At 23.7% G+C, this 14,711-nt stretch overlaps 1 protein-coding gene across 1 annotated transcript in view; it reads right to left on the bottom strand.

Moving 5' to 3' along the window:
• The window catches only part of LOC129618749 (putative uncharacterized protein DDB_G0282499), a 122,947-nt gene that overhangs the window by 12,420 nt on the left and 95,816 nt on the right, over positions 1-14,711 (bottom strand). The window contains exons 3-4 of the mRNA XM_055533712.1: positions 3,125-3,221; positions 2,430-2,600 (exon numbers count right to left, since the gene is read on the bottom strand). Of these exons, the coding sequence (XP_055389687.1) occupies positions 2,430-2,600; positions 3,125-3,221 (268 nt within the window). The remainder of the gene's footprint in view (positions 1-2,429; positions 2,601-3,124; positions 3,222-14,711) is intronic.

Below are 14,711 nucleotides of genomic sequence, written 5' to 3'. Positions count from 1 at the left end.
AAATATTCAAAATCATATCCTGTCACTTAACATGAAAATTTTTTTTGCTAATTCATATTTTGAATTCTTAAATAACTAAATCTTTAATATTTTTTATGTAAAATAGAAAAGTAATAAAAAATTACAATAAAACAAAATAATAATAATAACAATAAAATTCCTTTTAAACGGATATAAAATAAAAATATTTATTAATCAATAGTCAAATCACGCATTTTCCTCAGATTTCATTCCATTTCTGAATAAAAAAACAAAAAAAAAAACAAATAAAGTGCCTATTAAAATATTCTTAAAAAAAATTTACATTCTATTTTATTATAATCTGTATACATAAAATATAAAATCAATCGAATTAGCGAAAACTGATTTAAAATCAATTTATAATAAAAGAGAAAATTTTTATTAGAAAATTATTTATTCTAAAAATATAAATAATAATTATCATAGTTTGAATATTTTAATTTTAAACAGGCTCCATAAATGATTGCCGCAAGTTTACATACATTATAAAAATATTTTAAAATAAAAAGAAAATTAATAAGAAAATTTCAAGTATGGTGGTCTCTATCGGAAAATTGCATCATTATGATAATATAAACGTCAAAATTTTGTCATGTGTACATTATGTCATATATTAACAAATTCAAAATTTTTTTATAGTATTCTAATGAAAAAGAACAAATTAGCTTAATTTTAGTTTCAGAATTAAGCACAGTATAAAAATTTGGATGACAGAAAATCTTTTAAATATTTAAAGAATTTTAGGTTAAATATTTGATACTAGTAGAACATTCAAGACAGTAGAACATTCAAAATTTTGCTCAAATTATTAGTTTAATATTAGATGTGTGTGAGCATAATATTAAACGTAATATAAATCCAATATGAGTACTATTTTTCATACCTAAATATTGTAGTTCATTACACAGAGTGCAATAATATTGTAATTTTGTACGTCAGAGCACTTTGGTAAGAAATATTTTAACAATTTTTTCAATTTGAACGTTTCAAATTGAATTAATTGATGCATTTATTGCCAAAAAAAAGGTCAATAGAAAACTTATATAACAGCAAAATTGCAATATTATGTATTTGCGTCTGTCTTTAACTTTTAATAATAAAATATTAAGAATAATATTGATATTATAATATCGATGTTACATGGTCGTCACTGTACGAGTAGTATAACAATTTCATTTTCATTTTTAATCTAATTTACATTTTCTCCGAAAGTCGATAGTTACGGACACTACTAAAAATAATAATTTAAAAAAAGAAATTTAAACAAAGACAAAACCAAAAGAAAAATGTGAATAAACAAAGTTTTAATGTTAGATTGCATAACTTTAGGCAAAAATAACAAACAAAAACTTTCATTTGCATTTTTTCAATACAGAAAATACAAGAATATAAAAACAAAAACATGCTGATGACATCCCTATCTAAATTTCACTTTAATATATATACATACTATATACACGTATTATTCTTATACTCGTAAATATGTACATATACACACATTCATATAAAAGTTGAAATAATCATAGATTGAGATTCCTTTTAAATTAGCTTTCTGTCAAAATAAATTTAATTTATAATTTTTTTTTAAAGATTTTTCATTTTTATGCATATTTTTTTACGTTACTCAATATTATAATAGTTTAATATACAATATGGCCCAGATATTTTTTCTGATTTTCTACTATTTCTGTTTAAATCAGAAAAGTAAGAAATTTTTCTGATTTTAAAACCCCTACTGCTATTTAAGATATTTTCTCAGTACTTAACGTAAGAAATTTTTTTTGATTTTGTTTGAAACTGTCTGAATTTTTTGGTGTTTTCTTAGGAATATCAACACAGTACTTACAATAAAATTAAATCCAACTCATGTGTTTCATTAATTCGAGAGTCTTAAAGAAATCTATAATTGAAAATTTCGAATCGAACGTATTTTAAGCTTATTAGGCATTTCAAATACCTAATCTTCTAAAGCTTATTTTTTAAGTTATTTTTAAGAAAACATGTTGTTTAATACACGTTTTAACACAGACCTTTATACCGCAATTTTATTAAACCTAATTAATAATACTTTTACTGAAAGCCTTCACTCATAACAGCAATAATCAAATAAAATTGCTATATGTACATGAAATTGTGGCAATGTAAGCTCCTGTAATCTTAGCACTTATCATTTACATATTTCATTTTTTATATGAGGAAATATATGTATAATATTATATGTATCTATAGACACACACACACAAACATTTACAACTGAATATTTTTACAATTCATTTTATTTTTACAATTCATTTTATTTTTAAAATGTTATCTAAAAAAGGCTAATATAAAATTTAAAAATAAAAAAAGAGTAAAAAGTAAAAGAAAATTTTTTTCTCTTTTTTTTTATGTATTATTTATTAACTTACCATTATATATATCTGAGGCAGTTGGGACATGTTCTGCAATAAATCGATTTTCTAAATATGAAACAATAAGATTTGTTTTACCAACAGCTCCATCTCCAACAAGGACACATTTGATATTCGGTTGATATTTTTCTTTTCCTTGTTTTTTATTCTTATTGTCGTTGTCGTCGTCTAGTTTTTTGTTGATATTTTGAAATTCAAGTAAAAATCGAGAAGAAAAAGAAAATTGGAAAAATTTTACTATTTTTTTTTTATTTTTTTTTTTATGAAGAATCTCTATTTTTTTTTTTGTTTATTGCTTTTTAAAATTTTTATATAAGTTAAAAAGTTTAAATAGAATTTATTGTCAATAAAAATAAAATACATAAAAATTTAATCCAGTTGAAAATGCAATATTATATTAAAAAAAAAAACAAAAAGCAAAAAATAATAAAAAAAAAGAATTAAAAGGAAACGTATAAAAGAAAAAAAAACGATACGTGATAGGATGACAAAATTATTTGTGCTTTTCAACACACAATGTATATAAAAAAAAATTGAAGCTTGTTGATTTCACATTATTGGAAACTCATAAATAGAATTTTCAATGAATTCGTAATAAGGACAACGACTACAGATTTGTGTTTTTTTTTGTTTTTTTCACATTTGTTGTCATCTTTTTATATACAAATGTCATTATTTATTAACGCATTTACCTGTATGATCACGTTTCGATAATTTCCTTCGACATTTAACTAAAAATTTTGATTCTTTATCGCCCTCTTTTGAACTGGAACTAGTATCACTGTTCGTCTAAAAATATACAAAAAAAAAATAATAAGAAAAATTATTTTTACATTTATTATTTATAGGAATTTTTTTTTTAGAAAAAGTAAATCGTATGATTTAACATAGTCAACTTTTATAAATTTAAAACGCCCTTTTAACTTTTTAATATTTAATAAAATTTTAATTTTTATTTTTATAAAAGCTATAAGTCAAAGTTTAGTCTAACATACAGAACCTAGCACATTTTTTGCATTAAAGTAAGCCCTGCTTGATTTATGGGAATTAAATTACAAAATGTTCACACTTTCATATATCAAATATTCAAAATGTTGCAATACTACAGAGTTGTGTAAAAAACTTATTCATTTTGAATAATTTACATAATTTCTAACTTCATTAAATTGCATTTTGATTAAATTTTTTAAATTGTAATTTTTTTTTCGGCAACTTGTGTTCGTGTCAAAAACATTTTTAGTATTTCGAAAACTAAAATGAAAAGTTTAGATGATATCGCCTATATTTATTTAAATTTTTAAGCAGTATTATTAAAAATTAAAATTTATGAAAACTTTTTATTACAACATAGCACGTAGTTGTGACTTAAACTTTAAGTTTGAAAGTTGTACGTCAGAAATTTGAACTATGAAACTGAGAAATAATAAATTCATCTTATGACCGCAGAATTACCAATGAAAGATTATGATTGTTCATCATATACTAAACTTTTTACAAAAACGAGAAAGAAAGCAAGTAAAAATCTACAATAAAATTAGTACAATTTTTGTTTTTTTGATTCTTTTTTTTGAATATATTCTTTTGAAGACAGGAGAGAAGAATAAATATTTTGTTCTTACATAAGATTTTCGAATTTGTCAGAAGGATAGGTTTTTAGGGGCCGCTTTAGACATGATAGGATAAAGGGTGGGAGGGCAAAATGGATTAAGTTTTTGGGTCGCGATGCATTGCCACAACATGCCATATAATTTAATTTAAATTTACACATGAAACTTAAAATTTTAAATTTTTTTATATTTTTGAGAAATTTCAGAAATTTTAAATTCAGAAACAAATTTCTAACAACCCTAAGCTAAATTACTATTGTCGTATAAAACACATAATTCAAGTGAAATGTTTCTTTGTGAATATCATTCTCCGACCCGAGTTAATTAACAACTTATAAAAGTACCTTTTTCTTAAAATCTTTTAATAGAGTACTTACTATTATAAAAAATTATTGATTTCCCAATACTTAATTTCAATATTTTGAAAAATACTGAAAACTCTCAACACTTATAGAAATATATAAGTGATTCACGCAATATAGAAATTCTTCTCAAATTATACCCACCCCCCACCATATTTTTAACCAGAATTATAAGAATGTCAGGAATTTATTAAAATACTGGAAAAATTTATATGTATAACAAAACATAATTTAATTTTTTGATAGGGTAAAATTATGTAGAATTTTTCGACTATATTTGTGTACGCAAATTATTTAAAAAATTATTGAAATTCTTATATGTTGTAAGAAATTTTTTATTCTGTTTTTTTTTTTGTGTCTTTTAAATAACATGAAAATTGCGATTTTATTCAAATTAAAATTTTTTTAGTAATGCCTTAAGTAATTTACAGAAAAAGAATTTAAATAAAATAAAAATGGTCTTTTTGTTTCGCCACTTTTCAAAGAAAATGCCAACACAAGAGTGATTAGAAAAACAAAAGAGCAGAAAAAAAACATGTCATAGAAGGATTTTTGAAATATTTTTGATCCTTTTTCATATATGTACGAATAACAATAGTACAAGTTTATTAAAGTTGGCTGGATTTTATTAAATCAAAGAATAGAAGAATTTTTTGTCATATCAGCACAATAGAAAATCACTATAATCATTCGTATGTTTGGTGATATAAAGGATATTTTTTGTTCTTGTTATTGTTTTTATTTGTCTTGGGTAATCAGTAGTTTTATAAGAAAATTTAAATGGATATTTTTGCTTTTGTTGTATTCAAAAACTCTGTTTTTTTTTTGTTTGTAATTTTTTATGGTTCTTGTTATCTAATCTTAATGTTTCTGTCAAAAAAGGATTTCACTAGCCCTCAATATCAAAAGTAATAACAAAAATTGTTACTTTTTTTTTATATTAGTAAAGTGAAAAGAAAAAAAAAATTTATTTTTTTTTTGGTTAAATTTTGGTTTCTTTTTGTTGTGGTTCATTTTTACCACATTGTTGTGTACAGTAATTCACATATACGAGTATAACCTTTAGGCTTGAGTTTATAGAACTCTCAATTTCTTTCATATTATATTCATTCTTTCTTCATTTTTTTTTCTTTATTTGAGATTACAAAGATAACCAACTTCTTGGTAAGTTTTTATATTTTGTAAGTAAGCATACATAAAATTTTGTGCATTTACATATAAATATGCGTTTGTATAGTGGGTCCTTATGAAGATTCTTCAGTTTGGTATTAGCATAATGTAACATCAATTGCAATCAGATATATGTATATATGTTAAAATTTTAAGTCGGTTCTTTTAAAAATATGAAAAGTATGACAAGCTTTTATAATTGTTGTATAATAGAACAACTTTCTATAGAAAATTCTTATTAAATTTGGAATTTCTAAACAAATTGAAAGATTCTTAAGAAAATTTATAATTTCTATTCTTATTTAGAATAAATCTTTAAAATATCCTTTGGACACTTCTTTAAAATTTTACGTAGATTAAAAGTTCTAGTTAATGAATATTGCGATATGTATGTAGTTTAGTTCTTAGTGTAGCTTAACTTTTCGAAGAAATTTTTTGACAGGCTTGTTAGTAAGAAATTTGGACAAACAGCTTAAATATTCAATTTCAAGAAAATCTGGTGATTATTTCCTTGTAAATATTTTGAGTATGCCAAGTTATAAATTTTCCAGTTGCGTTATTTATTCTTCGATTTAAGTTTTTACTTAAAATTTTTAAGATTTTAAATAATTTTAATCCAAGATTAATAAGTCGTTAGATAATTTTAAATCTAGATTTACAAATTTCCTAGATCTTTGAACATTTATTTTACAACATTTGTTTCCCAGAAGTTGCTGGCCTTAAACGCCTATTTCTAAACATAATTTTTACTAATTCTCGATTCGATACCGAAAAAAATCAAAAAATATTTAATGTAATATTTTAATAAACAACAGTTTGAATTTATACATTTTGATGTTGAGAACTGTAGATCATTAATAAAACACAAAATGTGTCATATTTTTGCCTGTTGTACCACGATTTTAGGCTCCAAGTACCATTGTTTTGAAATTCAATTTATGGCAGTCCTACTCGAATGGACTATTTATTTATTTGAACGTCTAGGTATAAAATATCTTTGGTTCTTTAATTTTAATAAATACCTAGTTGATTCTAGGTATTAAATTATCTTTGGTTCTTTAACAGAAAAATCTAAGAATCTAATCGGTTAAACCAAGAATTATACTTCTTAACATTTCATATTTCTTCTTAGTTTGCTGCGGAATGTTGTATTAGAATAACTTAAGTTCTTCAGTATAGTGAAAACATATACATACATATATATATAGAACCATAAAAGGATATCAAAAACTTACAAACCTATACACACTTATTCATTACATCCTTTTAGGTTGATTCTCATATACATATACCTATTTATTATTATTTTAATAATATCAAAGCAAGAAACAAAGATTCCTTTTAAATAAGATTTAAAAGGATAACATTTATACAAGTTGTAATACATAATATTGTTTAATATTATAAACTTTAGAGAATTTTCTTATCAACAGAATTTATCAACAAGGAATTTTTTTTATTTTTTAGTTTGATATTAAGTCCTTGTTGTTTTGAAAGGCAAAGAAAAAGGAACTTTTTCCTTCTTATACCATAGTTTTTTTTTCTCTCTATATATATATCTAAAAAATTTGCGTAAATATGTGTATTATGTAAATGCCATTCAAATTAAATGTATATACATATGTAGAATATATTATTTGGAAACGTTGAAATTCCATATGTTCAAAAATCTACCATATATCAAATCCTTTTCTGCCTGTATATATACAAAATATATAGAGAGGGTGAAGAACTTAAAAGAAATCCTCTTAGAACACATGTATAACTATTTTATGTTTGTTTTGATTGAAAAGGGTAAATTTTGTGTAGTTTGTAACTGTTTTTTTTTCTTATTTTCAATGAGTATAACATATGTCGCATCACAAGGAAAAGGCTATCATAAATATACTTTGAAATAAAAAACTAAAATCAATTTAAATAAAACGTGATTGATCTAATTTTTGAAAACAGGATTTGGCTTTACTTTTAGAACCAAGGCTACATAAGTTTCAGCAATGGTCTAAAACAAATTATGAACTGAACCGATGACATTCAAATGTTAACGTTCACATATTACAAATTACAACGAAACGTCGAATCATTCACAGAATTTACCAACACAATCAATTTACCTATAACTTCATGAAAATTTACGGTATTAGGACAAGAATGTTATGCTATTTCTATAACTTTTATTTTTTTTTGAGTTTGGTGAACAATTTTAAAATTCTTTGAACGAAAATAAATTGTATGCGAAGTCGGGGTCAAGAAGTTGCTGAAATCAACAAAAATTGTCAGCATAAGATATTTAACAATCGCATTCCGTACATGTTCTGTTACTTTGAACATATTATCCAATTGAATTTTTTTTAAAGATATAATAGTATTGTTTTAGGGGTACAATATTGTAATTTAGTATATGACATCTATATGTAAATATGGATAATATATTAAAAGTTTTCTAACACATATGCTACATTAACATTTCTGCTATCAATCTGTATATATGTACACCAAATCTGTATATGTATATATAAATGTAATATATACAATTTGGTATATGAATAATCGTTTAGTTAAATTAATACATGTTGAGCTTATGCCTTTCAACCTTTTATAAATACATCATTCTTATTTATACATGTAGTTATATAAATTTTTTTTTTTCGGGAGAATATTACAATATCTTTTACTAAATTTATATACAAGTAGATATGGATGTAGGTAGTATAAGTAGCACAATAATAATATATCTTTGTTAAGATAATAATATGATGAAATACTTTATGGCAGATTAAATTACAAAAAACAGAAAAAGAAAAAATAAGTAAGCAAACAAAAATGTCAGGAATTCATTTAAATACATTAAATTTTTTTTTTCTGGTTGTAAACTGTAAAATGTATTTGATTAAAAATAATATTTAATAATCATTTAGGAACATCCCATTTAAATTTAAGGACTAAATATAAGGAGAAAAGGTACTTATCTAAATTTATGACATATTTTTTTTTCAGAAAATGTTTTACAACAATTTACCTAATAACTTAATTTAATTGGTAAAAAAAAGGAAGTACATTTGTTAGTGATTTTATATTTTTGTTATTTTTAGTTTTCAAGAAAAAAATTTTTAAAGTTAAAGTAAGCGATTTAATGTAATGAAATTGATCCTATTTGCATAACATTATCACGTTATTTTCAACCTTAACAATGGCTTTGAGTAAGGAATTACTATGTACCGAAGGAGGAGGGTATTGCAGGTTCGAAATAATTTTACATTAACAAGCTGGCGAGAATGGTTTTTTAAAGGACCAGTCAAAATACCTGCATAATACATTTCACACAATTAATTATAGTAACTCGACATTATCATGAATTTTAGCAGGTCCCTCACAAATGAATCTGTCAAATAATCCAAAACTATCCTCTTGCACATTAAATGCGATGTCAAATTTCTTAGTCATCTTACTTAAGAAATTATTACATCAAAGTACGGTCCGTAACATTAACATGTATTCCTTTTAAAACTCACAAGGACGCCATCACATAAAACGACAAGTCCCTCACTATATGCGATTTTACAATGTTAGAACTGAGTATAGTAATCGCCATGTTAGTAATCTTTCTTTCTACTGGAAATTCCTGGATATCGCTAGAACTGCACCTGCAGCTAGAACTGAAATACACTATTGTAACAAGACAACGCTCTATTCAGTTAATAACCTAGCTAGTTAATAAAACAGTCAAAATTTAAAATTTATTTTTACTATATACTTCAATAAATAATACAATTCAATAAATAATCAAAATTTAGTTCATTTTAGTGTAACAGGAATATAATTTAGTTAGAATATTTTGTATGGAGCTAATTCTAGACATGCAATGCCTTATTAATACGAATTATAATTATAATAATTTTCTCAACTGAAAATTTGTAAACATTAGTGTGCAACATTAAAAATATTTTAATTAATTACGAATTTGTAAGGTAATTAATAATGAATTTTTTCGTATAGAATTTATTCACATATTATTATATACAGTTGAATAAATATTAATTTTGTAAATAATTTTGGTTATGATACGAGTACATTAGAATTTTGAATTCATTCTATTCAGTTCATTTTGTAGCAGAACCTTAAAATATTTGTTTTACGCGAAATTATGAAATATTTGTATATTACATTATATGTTTTCTTCAAGTTATTTTGAAAATAATATTTTCAACATAAAATACTACAATATAAATAATATTATACAGCCAATATATAGTACAGGAAGAGAAAACCACAAAATTTCAACGAGTAAAACATATAACATATTATCGTAAAATATCAATACAGGTAAATGTTAATTAGATATGAGTATGAAATTGAACATAGCTATTAACTATTCTATAAATATGCTTCTAGGATATAGGGCAAATACTACGTACATTAAACACGTTTAAGGAAATTACAAAGGGGGTGAAATTAAAATATAGTTTAAGTATTAAATAATTACGTAAAAGAAAATATTGATAGAAAAATCTCTTATTTTTGACGAATACAATTTGCATTGCATACCGTAATTGAAAATTCATTCATAATACATTAAATATTAGTCCGAGATATTAATTTTCATAATTTAAAACATTTCAGAGAATATTTAATTAATGAATTCAAAATTTTAGTTGAAATTTCTTGAAGATAGTTTTAATTTATAAATTAAAAATTCAAAATTCACCAAAAACAATTTGGCATTTGGCGCGGAATTTTATTAATTATTCGACAATGAGCGTGTTTGCAATAAAATTTATCCTATGTTTTCTTTACAATTTTAAATCAAGATTCTTCATTAGTTTTTAGTATAATTTATATGTGTCATATATATATAGTGATGCACGTATGTTTCGTTAGAGCACATTAATTTTTAAAATTAAATTTTCAGTCGAAATGGAATTCTATTCTAGAAGAAATTTTTTTTAATTATACAGTAATTTTTCCATTTAGTAAGCAAAATATCTGTCAGGAATTGAAAATATTTTTTTTGTATTCTGGAATTTTTTAGAAAGAGATTTCTATACGTAATATAAATTCATGAACATACACAAAAAAGTACACAAAATGTGCAGTGAATTATTAAAATACAAAATGATATTGAAGTGCAAGAATTAGTAAAAAATGCACGAAATAGTAAAAGCATATAGTTTCTAAAAATTCGTGAAATTAAGAAGAGCTTTAATTTTTGATATCCTTGGAAATAATTTCTAATTATTTTGTATTTTTTGCAAAAATTTGACATTTTATTTGAAAAATTAAAAATTGTTCTAATTTTTATTGAAATATATTTTTATTTTAAAATTAAATAAAGTAAATAATTTAAAATTTCAAGAAATCCTTTAATAAGTATTTTCGAATATTCTCTGCTAATTTAAATTGAGATTACAATGCATCCCAATAGTCTACGCTGTGTATAACTTTGCAATGAATTCGAAAATTCAGCACTGCTAAAAGTTGTGCTCTTTAACTCAATTCACAAATTATGGAAATTTAAAAAATTCTATGTATACGAATATAGAAAAATTAAATTGCATACTGAATTTTCGAAAGTGATCATTCGATAAATAGAAACAATTTAATTTAAACACGACTGAGCGAAAGTTTAGTTTATTATGTGAGAAGGAAACTCACATAATAAACTAATTCAAGAATACACAGAGACAAGATATTATTCATACGCTCTTTTCGAAATTTAGGAATATTTATACGCTCTTTTAAATTTAGGAAAATTTAGGAATATTATTAAATATTATATATATTGTAAAATGCTCAAATGTCCCGGCTTTGAAGAATCCCCGAAATCCATTTTAAAATAAAAATTTTTCGCCCATCCGGTATGAGATTGGGATGAAAAGCGCCCTGAATTTTCATTTTTTTTTTATTATATTATCAGCAAATACTGGCCAAATTTACATTAGCAAATTTGAGTATTGAAAAATCAATTAATAAATGTGAAATACAACAAAGTTACAATGCTGTATAATCAAGTCTATTGAAAACCTTTGAAATCCCAAAGTAATTTCAATCCACATATGCAAAAATCTACTATTTAATTTTACAAATAGGCGAAAACGAGCAAAAAACCATTTAGCACTCTTAATTTTTAATGAAGTTAAACTACTTTAGTAGCTATTAAAAAAATATTGTAATAACCAATCCAAAAATAAATTTAAAAATTTCCCATAGCATACTTTTAGGATCAATATGACAACATGCATATCTTCTTTTCCTAAATACATAATTTGACTCATATGTTCAATTATAAAACTTAATTATTATAATTAAATAGAGAATAAAAAATTATTGAGAAAAAATTCTGTTATCAAATTTAATAATTGAAAAAAAAAAGTTTAAAACAATTTTAATTAAGAACTTTGCAATTATTGATAAAAAAAAACCTCAGAAAATTTTTTAAAAATATTCAAAGAAAAAAAAATTGAATTTATTCATAATATCTGAAAATTATATCCTTTTTTTCTTTAATATCCTTTTTCTTTAACATATGCTTAGCATTAGATTTATTAATTCAAAGCGGATATGCAATATGTAAAAACACATCCTTTTATAGAAAAATATAAAAAAAAAATAAATACCTATAAATAAAAATTAATAAAAATAAATAAAAACAAAAAAATTATTTTTAAAAGGAACCTATTGAACTCAAAAAGAGAAAAAAGGTAAAAACAAATAAATATAATTATTATCCTTAAATTCTATAAAGTATTAAATTAGAAATGAATTTAAGATCCTTTTATTGATTTAATTTTTTATCATTTTCATTTTTTCTGTTTTCTTTGGTATTTTTATTTCATTTGATTTTACGAATTAAATTTACATAAATGGGTTCAGAAAATTTTTTCTTGTAATAAAAAAAGGATAATAAATTCAGAAGAATTTGAATTTTTTTAATATTTTAAATAATAATAATTATTATACTGTACAGTTTAACCAAAATTTAAAAATCACGCAATCAAGACTTAAAAAATTCCACTGTCTGTATAAATGGCCTATTCGAAGGTTCCAATTTCGAGCAGATTTTTCGTGAATTTCCGCCACTATATCAACTAAACGTGTTTAATATTCAAGTTATTTATTGCCTTATTGTTGGTTGATATGAAGAAGAGTATTCAAGTTGACTAGATTTGCGATAAATTTATTGCGTAAAAACGCAGCGGTATAAACACAAAAAAAAAACCAAATAATAAATGCAATTAAAAGCTCAAATGGTCATCAGAAAACTAAAAAGCCAATTTAATTGTATTTTCTTAAAACCTATTGGCTACCTAGAGAAAAGTTTTATTTCGGTATGGGTCATTTATAAAGCATATAATTTGCAAATATTTTAAAACCTTAAGTGAAAATATTTTATAAAATTTGAAAGGTTTATAAAAATCGTAAAAAAAAATATAGAGAGACTAAAAATTATGACTCTACTGTACAATTTATATAGAGAAAATAAATTTAATATCATCAATTCTATTAAATGATATTATACATACATATACATAGTATAACAGTAGGTATCTAAACATGTACATACACAATATAAAATCAAAATATTTACATAAGAAAATTTAATATTGATCCCAGTTTTCATAATAAAGATTACATAATATATAAAATAAATTCTCATTTTATTAAATATAAGATTTGATTTAATAATCTTATAAAAAAAAATATTTAAGTAAACTATATAAAATTCGATTTTTGCTATATTTTTTAATTGAAATATATTTTTTAATTCTAAAATTTAATATTTTTTTCTTCATATTTAAATATTATCCTATTATAAAGTGAGATCCTTTTGTTCTTATTCATTCTGGATTCTTATACAATTTAGTAGCATATATTAATTTTTTTTTTAAAATCTTTTTATATTAAATATGAATAACGAAACGATTTTTCATTCTAGAAAATTCAAACTTTTCAAAATTTAATGCACTCATTAATATTTGTGTAATAATTAATTTTCTTTCAGGTATTGTTGGCGTTTTCTTTTAGATTCCCATAATACAAAAAAGAAGAAATTAACTTTTTGTATAAAAATTTAATAAAATAATTGAATAATTTTCATCTAAAATATTTCTCTATAGTGATGGATTGGCATATACCAGCGAAGAGATCTTTTTTGCAAAGGATAACCTTGACGGGGTTGCAGGCTTTTTCTGGTTTGTGATTAATCGGGTTTTTCAAACATTTATTCCCAAACCATATTACAGTGCCGATATGACTTTTAACCGCAGCTGCAATATTATGCCACCTAAAGAAATAACAAAAGTTTTTTAAAAATTCATTTTTTAAAAGGCTATGGTATTTGGGTTCTATAAATTTTGTTGTACACATGTTAGCTAGCCTATTGTACTACTGTTCCAATGATTACTTAAAAGTACCGTTATATCTGACACAGCTAAGTTTATATTCTACTTCAGTCAAAATAAAGACAATTTTCCTTACCTTCATATCTAATTATGCTGTTGGTCTATTTTATTTTTCTTACTAAGAAACCCATTGTGTAAGTCTAAGCACCGGTATATCTCTACCTGTGTACACTCTATGTACTTTTTAGCACTTTTCCAAAAAATTTTTGAAAAAAAGTGCTTATTAGTTTCACTCTGTCCGTCCGTCCGTCCGTCCGTTCGTCTGTCCGTCCGTCCGTCCGTCTGTCCGTGTGTCTGTTTACAAAACTTCTACTCCCTTGAAGATAGAAAGCTGAAATTTTGTACGTACATAAGAGTTTTACTAGAAACTTATTTTCGTAGAACAAAATTTTTATCTATCTCCCCCCCTTTAGAAATTATACCCCCCCGAAACCCTAAAAATGCCATTTTTAGCACTTTTCCAAAAAAAATTTGAAAAAAAGTGCTTATTAGTTTCACTCTGTCCGTCCGTCCGTCCGTCCGTCTGTCCGTGTGTCTGTTTACAAAACTTCTACACCCTTGAAGATAGAAAGCTGAAATTTTTTAAGTACATAGATCTTTACTAGAAACTTATTTCCGTAGAACAAAATTTTTACCTATCTCCCCCCCTCTAGAAGTTATACCCCCCCAAAACCTTAAAAATGGCCATTTTTAACTATTTGTTGCAATGAAACCATAAGCATTTTTGAAATTTTGCAAACGCAT

This window comes from Condylostylus longicornis, unplaced genomic scaffold (genome assembly GCF_029603195.1).
Source record: "Condylostylus longicornis isolate FDR11 unplaced genomic scaffold, ASM2960319v2 ptg000010l, whole genome shotgun sequence".
In the NCBI taxonomy this organism is placed as follows: Eukaryota; Metazoa; Arthropoda; class Insecta; order Diptera; family Dolichopodidae; genus Condylostylus; species Condylostylus longicornis.
Note: the sequence above shows the minus strand (reverse complement) of the source record. Positions and strands in the feature narration are given on the sequence as shown.